The sequence below is a fragment of the Polyodon spathula genome, chromosome 32 (genome assembly GCF_017654505.1).
Source record: "Polyodon spathula isolate WHYD16114869_AA chromosome 32, ASM1765450v1, whole genome shotgun sequence".
NCBI classification, from domain to species: Eukaryota; Metazoa; Chordata; class Actinopteri; order Acipenseriformes; family Polyodontidae; genus Polyodon; species Polyodon spathula.
This window is the reverse complement of record NC_054565.1, coordinates 5559840-5580862: the sequence shown is the minus strand read 5'-3', so window position 1 is coordinate 5580862 and position 21023 is coordinate 5559840. Positions and strand designations below refer to the sequence as shown.

The window sequence follows — 21023 nt, the reverse complement described above, 5'->3', positions numbered from 1 at the left end:
AGGACAAAATATATTTTGTACATGTATTTCTACACGACCTCAGACTGGGAACTAGGAGTCCTGTGAGGTTCCAACATGATTTCCAAAGGCATATATTAAACATATGGCGCTAAGGTAAGGCAGGACCTTGAGGTCCTGCCAGGACTAAAAGGGTTAAGTCGTATTTGTAGTGAAGCAGCAGTGTTTCTGTTTTGTTTAAGAATATTCTTTCAGAAAAAATTCTTCTGCCCCAAGAGCTGTCGATTTAATGAGTAACGTATTGTTTCCTAACTGGTCCTCTTTCATTGGATTCCCTTGTTTCTGCTCTTTGGTGAATGGTGGTGGATTGTGGTGCTGGTGGGTGATGGAGTATGGTCTTTAATAATTAAGTAGCCCTAGACATTCGTGAGTGTGCGTCATTATCATGAGCATATTGTCAAGTATGATGGGTTCCAGCTTGCTGTCATCGTGAGCGGGCGTAGTGGAAACCAGGGCTCGTGCCCCTGGCGTGATGAGGCGGTGAAGTCCCTGTAAGCCCGTATTCAGCAGTGGTTCTGGAGCTTCAGTTGTGAATGTTCTTGTTTATACACTCTTCTCAGGTACAGGGAGATGTTCGATGTCGGCAGTCAACCTTCCTAAGCATGTGGATTCCGTAATAAACAAGAGACTGTCCAAATCCTCCGCCACCTTGTGGAATTCACCGAACCGAAGTAAGGAACTTGCCTGGGTCTCCCTGCTTGTGTCACCTTTTCACGGGGCTTTCCAATGTCTCCTACCTTATGATTTTACATTAATTTTTTTTTTAAATGTTTTACCCGTTCAGTCCGTCTTCAACCCTCCCTCCATTTTTTTAAAATGCCAATTGGTTTTGAGTTCAACACTTCACTGCACGGTCCCTTTGTTTTTTGTTTTTTTTGCACAGCCTACATTATGTCCTGTTAAAATATAAATTCTACCTCCTGTAAGTGGAAGTGGGTGTTTTTTTATTTATTTGAATACAAATTGTATCCATTTTCATTCAGTACTAGACACCAGTAGGCACAACTAGTCAACAGTGACACGCATTGCCTGCTGGGAAATTTTCAAAATGGTTACTGAATGAACATTGGAGGAACAGCTGTGGTCAGACCTGTTAATTGCAGAGGTCACCTCTAAAGCAGAAATCCTCCCAAGGAATTCAAACCCAAGATGTACAAATGGATATGATGATTCCTTGAAGGTCAAATCGAATGATCGTTGATGGCCTGTTCCATCGATTTCCTCGCAGGGGGCAAAAAAAAATTCCAGACATGGTCCCCAGACTATGGACTATTATTATTTGTACTTGAGAATGCTTGCCTTCATAGTCATGTAAAACCACTTCCTGTAACCACAGTACATCTAGACAGTGAACAGTGGAGCTGTTGTTTAGGCCTTTGAAGTCAGACTTCAATAAGGAAGCAATGCTATATAGGAACTAGACTGCCTTTAGCTGGCATTTTAAAAAGTCTTCAGGCTATGATGACAAACCAGAAAAAATGATATAAAAAGTGATATATATATATATATATATATATATATATATATATATATATATATATATATATATATATATATATATATATATATATATATATATATATATATATAAAAAATGACTATTTCCATACATCTGTGTGTCTGTGTGATATTATTTTGTGTCCCTCTTCATCAGAAACTCATTTATACACTCTATTAGAATTCTACAAAGGGTTTTCAAGCGTGGTCAATCCACAAATACCAGACAACAGAGACAGTCTTGGGGGAAAGCACAAGAGGGTTGTCAACACAGACTTTTTGTAGCCATTTCCCTTTTAAATTAAAAAAAAAAAAAAGAAAAAAAAAAAAAACCTTGAAGTTTTCTGACACTGTGAAATGTTTACACAGCTCTACAAATGACAGTTATCAAAAAGCTTGACCGGCAAAATGGCAGTTGGTTTGCCATGCAAACATTTCTGAGGAATCCTGTGTTAAATTGCCATTACAAGAGAAGATAAAAAGGACAAAAGGGTGCTGTTGACCCCAGAAGACCTTCTTCAGACACTCTGTTCAGAGTCCAATATTAATTTATTCAGTGTTTATTGTATTGGGGTACAGACGTGTCCTCATGTTGCTTGGCAACTAGGCTAGCAACCACTACAACATATCAAAATATTTCCAGACTAAAAATACGCTACAAGCAGCATGGAAAAGTCCCCTCTGGAAAGCTGGCTGGCTGGAGTGTGAACAACATTTCTAGGTATGCCTGCCCACCAGGTGCTGTGGATATACCTGGGAATAAAACCCTCTTTATCAGAACCGCTCTGTGGAACCAGTAAGACATAAATAGACAGGTGTTTGAATAAAATGAAGTTGATACCGGTGGCAAATATTGGGGGGGAGGGTTACTCCTCCCCAGTTATTATTTATTTATTTATCTTAAGAAAAGTTCTACTGTGTAACTGTAGATCAGAATTTTTAAGAAAATAAGTTTATGGCTGTTCTGTCTTAATATATTGATGGATAAGAGTACCTTCTTGCATTATTTAGGAAAAGTTTGGGTTAGTATAGTATTTGACTGCTTTGTGGCAAGTTTACTTAACTGGTATTAAGACTCATTGTATTGCCGTTGGAGCATTCCCAGCCTTTATTAAGACAGCAGACCCTTTATTTTACTGGGGCATTATGTTGTTTTCCATGAGCATGCCTAATCCAGACCTTTCGTCAGCACAATGCCAGATATAATGTAGACGGTTTCCTTTAGGGAGTCCCAGTGCTATTGGTTGGACAGTTACGGATGTTTATTTCCGTTGAGCACTCAGGACTCGATTCCTGCACTGTGTGTGAGTGGCCTTCATGCCTACTTGACAGCTTCAGAAGGAGATAAGAGAGCACAATGATGCTACTATTACACAGCCCTGGCCTGGTCTTGTGTAGGTAATAAACTGAATTATTCATGGTGCCCTTGTGAAGCAACAAGACGACAGACAGAACAAGACATGGCTTGGCGCTTAATTCATTTCTAGAGCAAAACCGGTTCACTTGTGTGTGTGAACTACTTGATTCGCTCATAATTTATTCGCTTGTTTGTCATTTTTCCTCATATCTTTTATTATAAAACGGGAAGCTGCATGGCTACGGTGCTGCTTTAAATTGCTTCCCCGCTTCAGCTTTTGCCTATCTTGAAAGGCACGCTTGCAAACTACAGGAAGATAGAACTTTAAGAAAACAAGTCAAGTCGACAGATGTTTTGGCCACCTTCAGTGTTCTAAATGTGCTAAAACTACAGGAACAAAACCTGATTTAAGAGCGAAGCGATAAAGGTTAGTGTGGCAGTGGGGAAGCAGTTTATAGCAGCACTGGACTTTGTGGCTTCCTGGTAAGCATTTGAAGCATTATAAAAATCTCAAAAAAAAAAAAAAGTAGGAGAGAATAATTACCACCTGTGAAATAATCCTTTAAAGTCTAACACTGATTTTTATTGTACAAATGTGGTGCTGTATCGTGATATTTGTATTTAAAGCAAGGTGCCTTTTTTGTTAAAGCCCATAATAATTCTGCAACAGCTGCACAATTGTCTCGAACGGTTCTACAGTTTTGGTTTGTTTCCTGCTGAGGTGGAACATATTTTGAAGGTGACACTCTCTCTGCTAGTTGGAAATCCTCCAGTCTGGTCTTGTATTGTCTCCCAGAACGACACCTCCTGTCTTTCCTTTGCAATTGGCATTCCTGAAGCAGTGTCACATGGTATCGACAGAACGGAGATGGGGAGAGGAAGAGGGAGATTTTTTTAAATACGTATATTTTTTTTTCATAGATTTTTGGACGACAAGACCAGAATATTGATTTGCTTCAAGTACTTAAAGATCAACAACAGTTAACACTTTATCAAACTTACTGTCATACACTCCCCTAGGTGACTTCTCTTCTTGCTGATGGTGTTATCAGTGCATTAGAAAGAGCAGACTTGAAGGACTGTGGCACTTATGTCTTTTCTTCACTTTTCATGTTCAGCATATTGATTCTTTAAAAGACCTCTGGGCCTTTTTTTCAGTCTTCTGGGAAGTGGGTGTTAGTTCAGTAATGTGCTTTTTTTCTGATTTGCAGAAAGCAATACATTGTGAGCCACTCGAGGCTTATGTGCTAAAGACACACCTATGCTTTTGTTTAATTACCTTTTGCTTACCCCCAGCATTGGAAATATAGAGGTGTGGCTTACTGTATATTTGATATATTTAAAGAACCAATTGTCTGATGGATATTCGTTTTGTACAAGTTCATGAGAGCATCGCAATCTAGGTCACAAGTTTGGTGTGTTATAGGAACTGGTTGCGTCAGTTTCATGAATCATTGCCAGTGTCTATTTGTTATTCAACCTACTGTGGACATATTCTATAATCTATGTTGGCGACATGCATTTTTTTCAGTTAAGTTTGTGCAAAACCTGGAAAGACTTGAACTGCTATGTATGTCAGTTTTTTGTCGTCCTTGTTTTATAACTGTACAGAATGTTAAATGTTCTTCACTTGCATATGATGTGTGTTTGCTTCACTTGAATTTGGGAATCCGATATTCAATTAGTGAGGGAAAACCATCCCTATTGGACCACAGGGCAGTTAAGTGAAGCGAAGCAGGGGTTCTATATAATTGATGTGAACCATATGGTTTGACAGAATGTACTGCATTTGGTGGTCATTGCTGCAGCGCTTTCTCTCTCGCAAACTTAACCAGCAGGGGTCACTGTGGAGTAAACATTAATTGGGGACTTGAATAGAATTGTGTAAGTATACTCACGTTCCTGCTTGATTCTCGAGGCACATGATGTAGAATGCAGTTGCGTGACTGGGGATTCTGAGGCGGATGCTGTACTGTCTTTAGGTACAGTATTGGCTCTATCTGTAGATAACTCTGTTGGTTTTCCCTCTCCAGCCCGGAGTTTGCAGCTGAGCCCTTGGGAGAGCAGTATCGTGGACCGGCTGATGACCCCCACCCTGTCCTTCCTCGCCCGGAGCAGGAGTGTCGCCACGCTGCTGGGAAACAGCAAAGACTCCCGTAAGTCTCACCATAAGTCTCGCTTGCTCAGTTTGAGGGCCCTATTCACAGAAGCCCTGGAGCGTACATCAGGGAAACCTGAGGGGCTGATCCGATTCACAAAGCTAAGTCAAGGCTCTCGCATCAGGGTGTGGGTGTGCTTACTCGTGGTGATTTTGATAAGTCACCCAGATGGTTTTTATTTTTTCTATGTTTTGAAGATGTGGATGTAAAGGTTTGCTTGGATGGATTCAGTAAAGTGAGACGCTAGCTGTCGAGACTGGTGTTCTTGTCTTTAACTGGTTCCTGTAATGCCACATTAAACTTCATAAACTCGTGCAGCGAGTCATGTTCGTACCTTTTAAACGATGAAGTGCCGAGCTGAACCGCTTGCTGCTTTGACTTCTCGTTCTCATTCTGAATGGTTGGTTTTGGTGTCGGTAAGCTGTGGCGCTGGTTTGATTCGGACGTCCTCCCTTTCCTCTGCAGTGTCCCCCTTGTGCCCTCGCTCGGCCTCTGCCAGCCCCCTCACAGCCTGTAACCACCACAGACCCCACCACAGAGGCTCCGAGCGATGGAAGGTCTCGGCAAGCAGCCCTGACATCACGCCACGCAAACCCAGGGACTCCCTGCCTGTACGTAAGACGAGCGCAAAGCAGGTTACTGAACTAGTTTGTTCTTCTTGTTGTAGATCATATCATTGCTCTTGTGAGCATCATCGTTGTGTTGCTGGTGTTATCATTATTGTTTTATATTATATATTATTTCTTATTAGTAGTCGTATTATTTTGACCACCCGTTAAAACCAGTTTTTATTTACATGTACAGTATAAAATCCTACGTGGTAGATCCAAATCAATCCGTGTCACTGTGTTAACCCTAGCGCAGTGCGTGGGATGACAGGGCACAAATAGAAGCTGTGCCTCTGAATTAAGAGCGGAAGAGATTACACAGCCAATGAAGTGACTGCATGAGAGCTTCCTCCCACCCCCCCTCGTCTCCTAACCTTGGGCTGTTCTGCAGAAGCTCATTTTTAATTGATCCTCCACGGTCTCCAGGTGGAAAAGAAGAAAAAGGAGAAGAAAGACAAAGAGCGAGAGAATGAGAAAGAAAAGAATGCCCTCACTAAAGAGAAGGTGTTGAAGAAGAGACAGTCCTTGCCGAGTATGAAGCACAGAACAGAAGCCAGGTACTGTTTTACCTTTTGCTTTTCACTGCCCCCCCCCCCCTCGCTCCTTTTTAAAGACTCAGTTCAATCACAGAACAGTGTTGGAGAACGGCAAGCTTTAGTAGCGTGCGATGTCTGTGTTGCAACTCATTCAAAGGAGAGAAGGGTATTGTCAGCTAGAGGAGCTGGGGTGGGTGTTCTGTGTTGTGAATTATGTTTCATCTGTTTAGTGTTTTCATATCCAAGTAAATTCTTCTGTTTCTGTACAAGTTGTCAATTTTAAAGACTGCTTCAGTTGAGGGCGAAGTTAAATGAATTGAACAGTATGGCAGATAGTTGCTCAGACTATACAGCTGATGGGTACATTTTCTTAGTTTCTAAGTTTCTTCAAACCGAAAATATATTATGAAGGTGGCTACAGAGCGTTTCATTCTGAAAAACTGCATTTCTGGGATGAAACTGCAATTTCTTTCCAGACTTTCCCAGACTGTGTTGAAAAAACAGGAGTTGCTAAGAAAATGTAATTCAGTCCCATTAACTTCTTATAGGACTGTATTTGCCCATAAATCTATTTGTTTTTTTGCAGTACATTGAAGCCGGCACTGGCTGAAATGTTTGTTTACTAGACTGTCTTTGAGTTTTACCTTGACTGTGTCCGAGTGTTTTGAATTATGAATGATATCTTTTTTCAAAGCTGTTTATTTTCAGCACACGGTAGGCCTCAGAAAGCCATGCTGGAGCATTAGGCAAGCTCACAAAGATTATGTGAGCGTAAAGGGCAGATCAATTCCAGAGGTGATCAATACCGTGGGCTTTTAGAGGCACTGGTCTGTATGTGTCCACGGTGATGATGAGACCTGGAGTCAGCAAGAGGGTTTTATAATGTAAAGTATATAAGAAACTCAAGTAGCTTCCGCTTATCCCTGATCCTTGAGGATTTAAGACTGGAGTAATTGGTATCTTTTAACATTTTTGGGTATTTTAAGATTTGATCATTTGTTTAATTCTCCCTTTGGAACATGTTGGCAGTGAACGCCGCTTAATACTATCTAAGAACCTGTCTGTAACGCGCCTATTTCAGCTATGAACAGTATCATGCTAAAGCTCATTGTAAAATGGCACTGTGGTTCTTTATTAAATATATTTAATGCACATAGGATGTTTTTGAATTGGATGTTTTGCTTCTTTCTTTGTTTCTCCCCCATCCCACACACTGCACTACAGCTGTGAACCTCTTGTTAAGATTTCTGTGTGTTTTTATATTTCCCAGCAGTCCTGTGTCAAAGAACCGCCCCTCGTCCCCTTCCACCCCCAAGCAGCATGCCCCTTCCCCCAGTCCCGCAGTGTCCCCCAAACCGCCCTCCCCCCGGGGCTGTCCGTCTGTCCCCAAGACACGGGGCAAGAGACAGAAGACGACAGAGGACAAGACGCCAGCAAAGGAGCACGAGCGAACAGCTTCGCCCATCGCAGTCGAGAAAACAAAGGAGACCCGCAGAGCGGCCACACCCGATGGTATGAATGTTCTCCGCCTGTCCCTCTGCCCATGTGTCACAGTTACATGTATCTAGACAAGCACCACTTGTTAGGACAGTTTTCAGCACTGATTATTGAGAGCATCAGCATGTGGGGGTTTGTGGAGGCAGCTGTGTGTCACACTTAATTGCATTGAAACGCTGTGAATGTAGGTCACAGTGATTTACTTTTTGAAAATACTGATTTGGGATTAAAGATGTGGCAGGGTATTTATTTATTTATAACTTGATAAGCCAAAAGTCCATTGATCTTATTTTACAGTTACTGTACATATTTAAACACAATCCAATAAAGAAACACAATACAGTGCTTAAAGAATGTGACTCCAAGTAGCAGTAATAACAAGAATTATAATTCTGCTGCTAATGATGGCAAGAACAGCTTATTTCTTTTTGTGCAAGTATCCCTGGTTGTATAAGGTCAGTCCATTTGAGCCGGGAAAGGCATGTGGAAAGTTGAATTGAATTATCCGCATGAGCTGATCATTTCATCAGCCCTGCATTACAAACAGGGGAACAGGATCATCAGGACATTTGCTGGTGCCCCTGCCAGCGTTTGTGCAGAGAGGACTGGTTGCAAATTCTGTGGGCTTCATTGACACATAGCTGAGTTTGTAGCCAAGATAGACCACAGTTAATGATAGATACTGATGAAGCAGTGTGCACAGCAGACTGGATTAATGCAGTACCCAGAAATCATATCTTAGTCTAAAACTGAACATGATTGTGGGTCACTGTCGCTTTAAGACTACGGAATAATGTTAATTTCGACTTCTTTAAAAAGGCATCCCAGTCTATTCATTGACTTGTATTGCGTCGCAGCCTATAATCCCTTCTTTGTTATTTTTCTGTTTCAGGATCACCCCCTGTCCCTGCTATTGTTGTGTCCTCTGCACCAGGCACTCCCCCAGCCCCTACTGCACCAATCCCAGCCCAGACCTCGGCTCCAGCCCCTCCCCCAGCCCAAGCTCCAGAGCCGTCACCTCCCATAGCCCCGACCACAGCTTCTCCTGGCAAACCGATGGCTGGAACCAACAATGCAGAGGAGGCAGCTCGAATCCTGGCCGAGAATCGCAGGCAGGCCCGCGAGCAGCGGGAGCGGGAGGAGCAGGAGAGGAGGGAGCAGGAGGAGAGGGACAGGTGAGTCTGAACACTGCTTTCTGAACAGTAACACAGATGTTGTTTGGGTTGTATTTCACTTCAGTGTTCGATGGGGTCTGGAACAGCCTCGATGGACTATGTAAGCTTTGTCTGCTTTTTCACGCAGTCATGCTTTGTAATCCTGTGTCTCTCTTGTGACTTGTGAAGGTCTGTAAAGGGGGTTGGAATTGTAATAATGGGGAACGTCAATTTCCAGGGAGAAACTTCATTTGTTTGGGAATGTAGAGCAATCCTGTGGAGGGGGAGGGGGATGCAAGGGAGTGTTCTTTTAAGCCCAATGGCTTATTAATTCAAATCTTGCGTAAGATGTAATATTTATTTTTAGTACACCTCCTTTTCAAATGGAGTTTAGAAACATCATTTGAAAAGGGGGTTGAGAATCTGAATAAGTTTGTATTACTGTATGAATATTTGAATTTATAAAAACACGAGCACAGTATATTACACTTCACTGCAATGTGTTTTACTGACACTGATGCAGTGCAGATGTCACAGTAATGTTACTGTGTCCAGCAGCTGCATTGCCCGTTACTGTTCAGTAAAAACCTGTTTTTCCAAAATGAATGCAACAGGATCCATTTTGATTCTAACACTTGGCCAGAAATGATGATAAACTCCAGAGGATGTAGCAAAACACCAAGATTTTATTAACATTTATTATCTGGGCTGACAGATTGTGTCTATCTGTTTACTTTCCATAAATGCTCATTCAAAAAATACTGTGTTACGCCTGGGAGGTGAATTATGGGTCAGTGTCTAGTGCTTACCAGTGCTTTTATATGGCTTACCTAGCTTCTTATTGACCGTAGTAACATAAGGCTGGTATCTCTTGTGCTGAGACTGGTCTGGCTTTCCATTGTTTTCTTACATTAATTCAGGACAAAAATATTTCAGACACTGTACCAGTGGAGTTGCTAGCAGGGTTGGGGTCAAGTTTCTTCCTTTTTTTTCACTTCCAATTCCTTTTACAACAGGCTTATTGAGCAAACCATAGACAGAACTTGTCAACATCACATGCAATTACACAACTTCATGTGGTGTTGACAAGTTGTGTATATTCTGGTAAAAAGAATTTGGAATTAGAATTGATTAAAAGGGAATGGATACTTTGAATATATATATATATATATATATATATATATATATATATATATATATATATATATATATATATATTCCAAATTGAAATAAACATGCAAACAACCAAAGGCTCTTCAATAGAAGCAAAGGAGGCCAGTGCTAATGAGACAGTGGATTTGAAGTCCTCTGTTTTAAACGTTGAGTGGTGTGTGTGTTCCTGCAGGCGCCTGAGAGAGGAGCAGGCCGTGCAGGAGGCAGAGGACAAGGCCCGGCGTGAGGTGGAGGCCCAGAGACTCGTCGAGGAGAGGAAGCAGCGGGACGAGGAGCAGAGGATCGAGGACGAGGCTCGGCAGCAGAGGGAGGCAGAGGAGCGAGCTCAGGCAGAGCAGGAGGAGCAGGAGCGGCTGCAGAAACAGGTCGGTGGGAAGAGAGCAGGCCCGGAAACAGGGCTGTCAACTACAGTGTTAAACACGATTTCAACGTAATGGAGAAGCAGAAAAGCCACGAGAAGTGGGTCCCTTTTATAACGGACTGCAGCATGTTCTGTGCGTGCAAGACCTGTGTGTGTGCGTACAGTATTTAATTGTATGTGGAGTTGACAGGGGGAAAAATACTGATTAAAAAATGAAATATTATGTTAAACACTAATTTGGAATTGGAAAAATAGAAATTGACCCCAACCCTGCAAGCAAGTGCAGCTGCAACATCTGTTTCTGATGCGATTGTCTTTGCTGCTGCATTAGGTCTTGATGTTTTTGCCCACTGGTTTTATAAACTTCCCTCTTCACATGGCTGTCAGACTGTGTGACTGCACTGTCCAATGGGCTTTTTTTTATCCCCAGCAGCTGTAAAATAAATTGTCCTGAGCAGCTCTCGGATATCCACAAAACACCTGCATGTTTCTGGCAGCGATGTAGTCTTGCCACCATGTGGTGAAGCAGGGAACAGACACTTTTCTAGTTCAATACAATTTGCATCTAACTGCTGTCATAACCCTTGAATCAAACCTTATTAGTGTTAATAGAATTGAACGACGTTTTTGGACTGTTTAAACAAATTTAAAATGTATTTTAAAATTTAAACGAATTGTCTTGGTTTTTAACCAGCCTGGGCAATAATTGTAGTTTGATATTCTGCATGCAGTGGATGCAGTTCATTGTGGGATTAGCTGTGCCTGTAATGTGGTGCTGATATCCATGGCTGGGGATATGCACTGTACTGCGTATGTAGCTGGCACTGACCTACCTTGTATCGTTTCTGTGTTTCAGAGGGAGGAGGCAGAGGCCAAAGCCCGAGAGGAGGCAGAGAAGCAGAGGCTGGAGCGGGAGAAACACTTCCAGAAAGAGGAGCAGGAGCGTCTGGAGAGGAAGAAGGTTAATACAGTCCCCATGAAACACCACATGGCTATGCTCTGTGGTAACCCACGCTGAGCCTATTCCAAATAAATACATACATAAATTATGACCAAGCTCATTGCAGTTCACCAAATGATTCTTCAATGAAGAATGTGTGTCTTTATAGCTGGTATCAATACATACCCTCCCTATCTCATTAAATTCTTATTTTATTAACAATATGCAACAAGGAATTTATAAAGAGAGTTCACAGTGAGCTCAGCAGCTGAACAGATAACTATCTATTAGAGGTGAACCTAACCTTGGCAAGTGTCAGGGCTGTGGGGACTCTGTTTATCACTTGGAAACAGCTACTTTTTTCTTTTCAACGTGTTTCTATTTCATGTTTTCTGCATGTAACGCGATGCTCTTATCGACCTCTCTGCATGCTGCTGAGCAGAGCTCTTCAGTCTCAAATGTTGGAGTTCAGTGAGGTTATTCTGATAGAACAGTGTGTACCACATTACTTTTACTCGCTTTACTTTCAGATGTACATCAAGGCTGCAAATCCAACCAAAAACCAGGCTTCTTCATGTTAGAAGCATGCAGGTCTAGGAAAAAGAACTCCACTCAGAACTGCAGGCTATTCTAGTAGTGCTAGAAAGATAACTCAAAGTAGCTGACCACTAAACTAATCTAATATACCAATGCATGGGTCCATTTTATGCAGTACTGCAGACTCAAGTAGGGAAATAAATAATGCATAAAGCTGGAGTGGGTATGGCATTGCAATATCTGCACACCATGCTATAGGGTTATATGTTCCTGTTTCCAGATTTTTGGGGTCTCATTTTTGTTGTCTTTTTAATTCCAGCGCCTCGAGCAGATTATGAAAAGAACAAGAAAACCGGAAACGGGTGACAAGGTACATTTCTCCTTCTCCGAAAACGATTAATTGATACATTTTAATGTTAAAAAATAATTTAAAAAAAACAAACAAAAAAAAAAAAAAAAAAACAGTAATCCACTGTTAATAGGATACAGCAGTGCCAAAAGAAAAAGTGAGAAGGTTGCAAGATTCGAAACCTGTTTTTCTTGCAGAAAGAAACCAAATCTTCCTCTCCTGCACAAATGAATGGCAAAGATGCTAAACCTGATCCTGAAAGCAGCAAAGGTCAGTCAATGTTTCTACCTGTGGAGAACTAACTTAGGGGCCATCAGTAAATTACACTTGAAGAGGTCAGGTTCAAGAAGTCACAGATTCAGACTTGTTTGGTACAAAGTTATTGATAACCCCTGAAGAACAACAGTGCACACCTTGAATGCGTTTAGAAAAAGTACTGCTAATTTTTGGATGCACAATACCCAGAGTACTGCACTGTGTTGCTGTATTAAATGTGTACAAAGCACTATATGTTGTAATTGAAAGCATGTGGCTCAGGAGTACAGTTAAAATGGCGACTCCGTGAAACTCTCTTGTATATTTTCCCTCCCATCAGTTTGCCCACATCCTTGTTGTTAGAAACTGCAGCCGCTACCCTGTGGCGTGGCGCCAATCTAAACTGGCCATGTGTGTCTGTCTGCCGCTTGTAAAAAAAATGCAACACAGAGAACAGAAAATGCAGAAAAATCTGTTACAACCTCCCCTGGAACACTTCTTGTTAGACTTTTGAGCTTTGTTTTCAGAAAAGGTTGGCCTCGGTCTTGTTATGGACTACTGCAAGAGAACCAAATCAAACGCTCGCGTCGCACATTTTCAGCTTTTGCATGCTTTTATCCAGTTCTTTTAAAACCCATTTTAAGCATTAATAAGATCTTTTTTAAATTTAAATGATTTATTTTTAGGGATATACAGATTTGTTTTTAAATAAAACTATAGATTCAGAACGTTTTAACTGCTGGTAAGAGCCCCCATGCTATAAAGTGATACATCTGTTACAAAACTAATTTACGTGTTTGCTTTGTAGTTGTAAGTGTGTAGTGTGCATGAGTTGAAACAAATGAGATCTGGACAAACAAACTCAAAATACTTTTAAATGTGCCCTTGCCCCTTGTCCTGCAGGCTCCCAAACCCCTCTTATCACAGACGAGATTGAGGCGGAGAACAGCCAATCGCAGCGCGGCACTAAAGAAGAACCCTGTGAGCAGAATACACAGAGGTGAGCAGGGAGATTTTGCAGTGAGCTGGTTCACTAGACTGGAGATCTCGAGGTTAAGTTAGACTAGAGGTTTGGTGCTCCCAACCTACCTCATGATGTCCAGTCCCTGTTTAAGGTAGAGGGTTGGAGCTGAATGGCAGGGGGTGTTCAGGTCAGAATTGACTCTTTGCGTCAGCTGGGACTGTGCTTGTATGCAGCTAGAGATATTGTACTTCACCTTTTCAGGAGCACTAAATTCACCTGAAAGAAATACAGTAAAGTGCATTGGGAGTGCATGAAAAAAAAAACCCAAAAAACTGTTTTGAATTCAAGTTACAATGCCATGTTTTTTGATATTTAGCAAGAAGCGTTGTAGAATGCACATTCAATGTATTTTAATAGAATGGCTTGAACTGCTGTGAGATTTCACTCTGTAAAATCCTGTCTGTGTATTTGTGTGGGTCCACAGTGTCCCTGTGAAAGAGCCTAGGCAGAGCCCAGCCCTGGTGAACGGCATGCAGCCGGACAAGCATGAGAATGGCCTTTCCACCAAGAGGGAGGGGCCTGACTTTGAGGAGATCATCGACCTGTCCAATCACAGCGGCAGCAGCAACGGTGGGCGGGAGAAATCCCAGAGCGACATCCCCAGTGACCCAATCATTGCCTTCGAGGAAGGAGAATCCTTCCTGAAGAAGAAAGCAGGCTCCCTCAAGCCTCAACATGTAGCAGGTAGGGCACGGAAGGTCAAGGGTTATAGCATTGTTCCTTCAAATATAAGTAGTCTCTTTTGTTTTGAGGTGTTTTACATGATGCAGATTTGGTGGACGGACAAACCCCTGCCAAAACACTGGGGTGTGATGCGAACCTGGGACTAATTTCAATATTTCAATTGTTCTGAAAGGACACATTGACTATAGCTTAGTCCCTGGATGCATTTTGGAGGAAAATTAGTGATCATCAGCAAGTCTATTCTCCTGAATGGCCCATTGAAGAAAATGTCAGCTTTGCTTTCTTACCCATCATGACTGAAACCGGAAGCGTATTACAGGAGTCGGGGATAACAAATTAATTGGTCATGAGAGGGTTGCTAAATATCTTGGTGTTACTTTTTGACCATTTAGAGACACCCTGCTTTTTAATAATTGACGTGAGTAATGCTATCTTCGCTGTGTGGACTGAAGCAAGATTCATTAGAAATTCTGACAGAATATTCTCAAATAAGCAGTGGATGCCCAGCTGGGAGAAGCATCTCACCTGTCCCCAGTGAGAAATACCTTACTCGGGGTGGTGGGTCTAGAGGCTTTCTGACAGGCTGTGCTGAAAGGGCATCTGGCCCTGGGATCACTGCAGCTGGGCTGCTTGGATTTTCAGGGTGAAATTGGAACAGCTTCACCACTGCGTCCCTGCAGGATCTCCCTCCACCTGTCGCTGCAGAAGACAGACAGCTCATTTAATAACCAGCAAAGCTAACTCAAGACGCTGCAGGACAAGTGCAAACCCCTAAAGCATATCTATATACACGCTGCAGAATACATGTTTATTTATACATTATATTCGTAATGTTTAAGAGTCTTAGATTACCTCTCGTATGTCAATGTGGGAGATGCGTTGCGTTTTCCTCTTAAAGGAAGCTGTCCTGTTTTAGTTTAGTGCAAATGGTCAGGAGACTTTACACCTCTCATTAGGAGCCAAACATTTTCTCTGTTTAGTGAGCTGTGTGTTTTATACTGAGGCAACAATTAATATCAGAGTGTTGGATGCAAATTCAGTGTGGAATACAGCCATTTCTGTATATATGTGTATTTGGAAAAATCCTTATAAAAGTTTACCATTGTAAAAGCGAAGTGTAATCAATCATTGGGAAAGCATGGGAAAGCCCAGAGAGGTGTGGCGTAAACACACGACCAGCTATGGTAAAGGCATAGTATAAGCATGAGAACTGCAAAATGGACATGTGCATTTACCATGGCAACCCTTTTATAAGAGAACCACATTCCTGTGAATTGAAAAACATGACAAGCAGAAACAAAACTTGTACGAGGAAACTGGTAGAATAGAATTAATATGCACTATTATTCAAAAAGCGAAACATAAGTATTTATTCAGAATGTGTGACTGTGTTTACAAGTTATAGATCGAAACATGTTGGTGTTTTACTGTTTCAAATGATATCTGTTTATCATCTTCTCTTGTTTCAGAAGTTCTCTGAGAAAGTCTACAATGGGAAATATGTTTCCCACACATTGGACAAGGCAAATTTTAAAGCACGGCTGAGGAAAAAATAAACAAAAACAGAAAAAAACTGTGCCAATTCCAGAGTTTAGGTTTTCAAACCAAGAAAACAAAAAAAAAACTTCCAGGGAGAGGAATGAACAATGGATGCAAGAGGAAAAAAAAATACAAACAGAAACTTCACTTCAAAAAGGGGTAGCCTTTATTTGAAAGAAATCAATTATCACCTGCAGTTTTTAACATGCACCTTAAGACTGACAGCTTCATTCATTGTAGAGAACCAAGCCACAATATTTGACTATTGTTATTATTATTATTATTATTATTATTGAGTTTCAGCGAAAGAAGTGTGTTATTTTGTCTTTTATTAATTTAGTTATTTAACTTTGAAAAAGTAAAGCAAGCTACTGGGTATGTGAATAATGTAAATAAACTTCACAGTGTTACAACAGGAATTGTGGGTGTGCTCTATGTAATAAAGATTTATTAAAAGGAGATGAGTCTACTTTTAATTTATAGCAATAACCCCACTAGCCAGAAGTGTGTTATCTGTCTATCTAACAGCCTATTGGTGCAGATGTGTGTTCACCCTGCCTGTAGCAGGAGAGTTGGTCCCTGCAGTGGTTGTGTAAAGCTGAGGGAACACAAAACCACTGCATGCAGCACCAGGGGAGACTTTGGGTTTAATACAGCAAAGTTGCCTCAGACTAGGTCCCCCGGTCTCCTAGAACTAGGTTTCAAGTATGTATAGCCATGTGTGCCTCCTTTTTACGTATGACACAATAAGCTTTACTTACAAAGCCAAGAAGATGCTTTTCTGGTACTAAATCTGTCGCGGACACATTTCATTCAATAGGCTGCCTCAGACATTTCCTGCGGACTCTTGATTAACACACTCGAGCAGCCTGAAGTGAGAAGAGTTTTTATCACATGTGAAAGGCTTTTTTGGTGTGGGCCAACTTCTCCAAATAGATTACATTTCCATTTCCCTGGTATTAAAAATAAGAGAAAGTACTTCAAAAGTAATTTTGGCGATTCTGCGTTTTTCTCAATGTGCCTGTATGTGGCTTTGAACTTGTCTAGAAAACCCCAAGTGTTGTGACTGAATACTCTTCCCCCTTCCATTCAAATCATGTGGCAATGTGACCTTTCAACTCTGCCAGCCCCACCTACTCTCAATGTATACTGGGGCTAGCAGGGTATTTGAAAAACAGAACCCACAACAGCTTTGTTTGAAGCAAACTAAAATGAGTTCTGGCGAATATCTGTGTCAGTTTTTCTGAAAAGCCAACCATAAAAATACTGAACCAAAAGAATACTATTACACACAGTCACACAGCGATGGCAGCTCTCCCCTGAATGTGACAGAGTTCTGCAGTGTTTGCACAGAGCGTGCAGGATGGGTGCATAAAAAGCACTTCTTCCATACAAACTGCAAACCAGTAGTGTGCCCAGACGTTGATTCAGGCTTCCCTGCAGGAGCCCCCGTTGTGTGGTATTCCGGTTATGACAGGAAGCCAAACAAACGAATCAACACTCTTCACAAAAACTCGGTGCTGACTGAGAGAGAGAGAGAGAGAGAGAGAGAGAGAGAAAGTTTTCTGTCAGCTGTTTGAATGCTCAGCTGGCCTCTCAAGAACTCTCTGATCTGAAAGGTTATTCAGTTTTGTCACTGCTGATCCCAATGCCAGAATTGTGTGCATGTGGTGTGAGGAGGAGCTGACAGAGATGGTATCAATGCTTGATTAGCCTGAGTGATACATTTATCATCATTCTCTGCCTACACCTACCTGTCTGCTCCTGTTGCCTGAAATATGAATGACTGAATGGATAGCTATCCCTCGAGACACCGTCCTGCAAAAATCAGTAAAACAAACCTTTACCAATAATACACTTAACAGACCGCTCAAAATGCATCCCAGTCTATTGGTAGGTTTGGTGAAATAATAAATCAAAAATTGCAGTCGCTGTATGCAATACTGCCAAATGTCCATGAGGTGTCAGCACTGTTTTTATTTTACAATGCCTGATCTGCACACAGTGGAAAGTTGAGCAAACCGAGTTCCTTGTTGCTCAGACCGAGTGAGACCTGCCACATTTTGCAGTTCTGTGTTTCTTTCCATCTGGTGTGATGTTATCTGTTAGCAGAGTTTGGGGGGGGGGGATGAAAGACAGAAATGTTGGCTGATGCCAAACTATCATTACCTGGCATTTGAGGCAGGCTGGTGGCTGTCTAGTGACGGCTTATGTTCCTGTCAATCGCTCCTGAACTAAGGACTATTTTTAGCTGCTTTTCAACAGATCTTGATTTATACCTGATGTCTGTGCCAAGAGCCTTCAGTTCATGTTGAAGTGTAAGAGTGGGAGATCCAGCAAGATTTACGAGTTTGTGATGGGCTCAAATGAAATAAATATCTTATTTTATTGTCCACCTATTTATTCCTGCAGGTCTTTAGTCTGAGCGAGTTTGTCAGTATTTTTAAAGGGAAAGTGTGTTTGAAAACAAACCATGGAGGCACTTCTAGGCGCATGGTATTTTATCCTTCACGCTTATAAAAGGCACTCTGGTCTCAGTATATTGACATGTGATTCACTGGTGTTTCCATAATGTAGTTTAATATTCTGAGTGCTAAAGCAGGCTTGTGGGGCTGGCCAGTTTGTTTATAGTCTCCAGAGTTGGCTGAAGATACAGAGACTCAAGCTTCCATGTGAAAAGAGAGCTGCTATTTCTAACATGGGCTCGTACAGTAAATATGCAAAATCCAAACACTTGTTTGATCCAGACAGCCGCAGTTGCTTACACAATAAGCCATGTATTCGATTAAGATGTTTTAAGAGGGCACCAGAATGGCTGGAATGCACGTTAAAACAACTGCCTGTCACTGGCCTGCCTTTGAATTGAGCAGACCCTCGGATAGAGGTGCCCAGTTCACTAAGCAGAGTGTTTTAAAAGCTCTAGGGAGCCTGACTCTATTTGAACTGCTTTTCAGCAGCAATATCAGCCGTAGATTTACAGCCTGGCCTGACTCACTGGTCCTCCTAAAATGAACAGGGGAGAGAGGCCATTGCTGCCTCTCCATAGCTCTGCAGGGATTTGGTTTCTTTAAAAGTCTTTCTAAAATAAATGAATGATTTCATTATATCTTGATGTTTTGTTCACGGTATACTTGTATTTGGGAGTAATAGGGGAGTGCATTCGTGATTTGAACTCAAACTGCTGCTCTTAAAATATTTGGTTAGCTTTTGAGGCAAAGGGGTCTATTTGATGGGAATTTTGCCATTTCAGTTTTCAGTCTGCTGTTCAACATTATAAGACAAATAATAGGAAAATATAATATTGCTTAACAATGGAGCATGCGTTCAAAATGTGATCCACAGTAGGAACATAGGGTTCGATACACGTGTGGTGGGAGACAAATAAGAATGTGGTAATGGGCCAGTCTGTTTCTGCAAATGCACCCTATGGTATTTCCATTAAAGGTGAAACCACTTCCATGGTAAATATTTACTTTTTGGGCCATCACTAGTAAGAAGAAACTGTTCAGACCATTAACTTAACTGCAACTGTTTTGTTTCCTGCTTCCATTGCGCACTCAAAATTATTTAATTTCTTTCACAATATGAGCTTTTGCCTTTTCAAAACAGGGTCCAAGGTACAAGTAAGTGTTCTCGTCATTTCATCACCTTTTCTTTTTTTCCATTCCGTCCTAGGCTAGTCCTGGGATCCATTAGGAGGGCACCATCCCCTATTCATTTTAACCAGTGCATGAGAAACAAGCCCCCTTTGCATACCCCACTTTACACTTCAATTAATGTGTCACCCCTAGGGACTGAGCTAAGTAATGAGTGCTGTGCTAATCAGGCTTAAATTGAAACTAGCGGTCTCCTGAGAGCAGAGATATGACTCACATGGCCTCACACAGAAAATCTCTGGTGACCGCTGGATAAGGAGCAGTGGACTTGTGCTAGCCGAGTCCCTGCAGGGCTTTGCAAAGTGGGAGAGGGTTGAGGCACGGCACCATGTGCTGCCAGTGTGTGGCTTCTCCCTGCTTTTGGCTCTCGACCCACATTTACATAAACGGCTCTATTCATGCTGTTTTACTAGCGTGCCTAGAAGTAAAGCCATAAAAACAAAAAACATTTTACCAAAATAGTACCAAATGAACATAATCTAGTTCATTTTGGGAACCGACTTTTGTTGTGCTTTATAGCTGCAATAGAGGATTTGTTTTCTTCTCTTGTTTTGCAACAGATTTGAGGATGGTTTTCAAAGAAGTTTGCTTCAATGCAATATGTGTACAATTCCGTCAAGCTAAATACTTTTAAGGTGTTTCTTCATGATGTTTTTCATCTTGCGTCTCTGTTGGAAATTCCAGTAATGAACAGCACTGTTTTATCTTGGTCAGAGCTGTTAGTTTACTGGGTTTCATGCTGGTTGAACTTCACGGTAATTTTACTAAAGACAATCATTTGCCTGGTCCAATCCTACTCTAACCTGTGTCCCTTTTTATATTGTGTTCCTCTTGGGTATCTCATAGGAAAGCACAATATATCTGTTCCAGTTCCCAGCTCTTGCAGGAACAGCTCATCAGCTGCAGCTGGGATTATCCAGCAGGTTATGTATCTGCTTTAAAGAGCACAGGTTTAGAATGGGGTGCAGTTATAGCTGCCTCTCATATACCAGTAGTGTTATGAGCTTCTATCTCCTGGGATTTTGTTTTTGCAGCTGCTCTAGAAAGATCAAAATGTGCAGTTAGACATACAGCTTTAGACACTTAAAGATAAAGATCATTTCGCTCGTTAGTTTTGTCATGCACCACCTGGCCACTTTATTAGGACCTAGTTTTGGGTTGGGGACAACCTGATCACAGCCTTGACACAACTTGACATTTACTCTGCAAGGTGCTGGAAGGAGTCTCGAATCCATTTGGTCATTAATACTTCAGGCAGTTGGTGCAGAGAAGTAGGCAGAGCATGGTAACGATGAAAGCAGGGTTCAAGTTGATCACAGACATGCTCACTTGGATCCAGATTGTGGCGACCATGGAACACGTCTGAAGTCTCTTTCGTGCTCCAAGGCTAAGTGCCCCACACGTGGGCAATACCAGATCCAGGTCCCATTAAAGTGTGCTGACACACAGAAGTGTGGATGCATTTTTGCACTTATGAAACGTTTGGCTGAAGCCCTCACAATTAGCAAATCCACAGAGCAGAAACAGCACAAGCAGAATGTAAACCAAACGGGCAGCCAACAATAATATGAACACAAATACAGGATGCTTCAGCTTTAAGTGACCTCGCTTGTCGATGTTTCCCCGTTGTTCATTTGGAACCCTTCCTCTTTTCATGTACTCACTGCTCCCCTTCTCCC

General features: G+C 41.7%; 1 protein-coding gene across 11 annotated transcripts in view; it reads left to right on the top strand.

The window, feature by feature from the left end:
- Positions 1–15695, top strand: part of LOC121303455 (MAP7 domain-containing protein 1-like) — a 31457-nt gene extending 15762 nt beyond the window's left edge. For 3 of the 11 annotated variants that reach the window (XM_041234180.1, XM_041234174.1, XM_041234170.1), the window contains 13 exons: positions 579–689; positions 4906–5040; positions 5497–5666; positions 6066–6196; positions 7446–7687; positions 8565–8847; positions 10172–10364; positions 11217–11321; positions 12157–12207; positions 12384–12456; positions 13345–13441; positions 13890–14149; positions 15619–15695. In XM_041234180.1, the coding sequence (XP_041090114.1) occupies positions 579–689; positions 4906–5040; positions 5497–5666; positions 6066–6196; positions 7446–7687; positions 8565–8847; positions 10172–10364; positions 11217–11321; positions 12157–12207; positions 12384–12456; positions 13345–13441; positions 13890–14149; positions 15619–15629 (1862 nt within the window). In that variant the 3' untranslated portion in view covers positions 15630–15695. The remainder of the gene's footprint in view (positions 1–578; positions 690–4905; positions 5041–5496; positions 5667–6065; positions 6197–7445; positions 7688–8564; positions 8848–10171; positions 10365–11216; positions 11322–12156; positions 12208–12383; positions 12457–13344; positions 13442–13889; positions 14150–15618) is intronic. The other 8 variants (XM_041234177.1, XM_041234176.1, XM_041234173.1 and 5 more) reach the window with 8 other exon arrangements.
- Positions 15696–21023: the final 5328 nt, after the last annotated feature.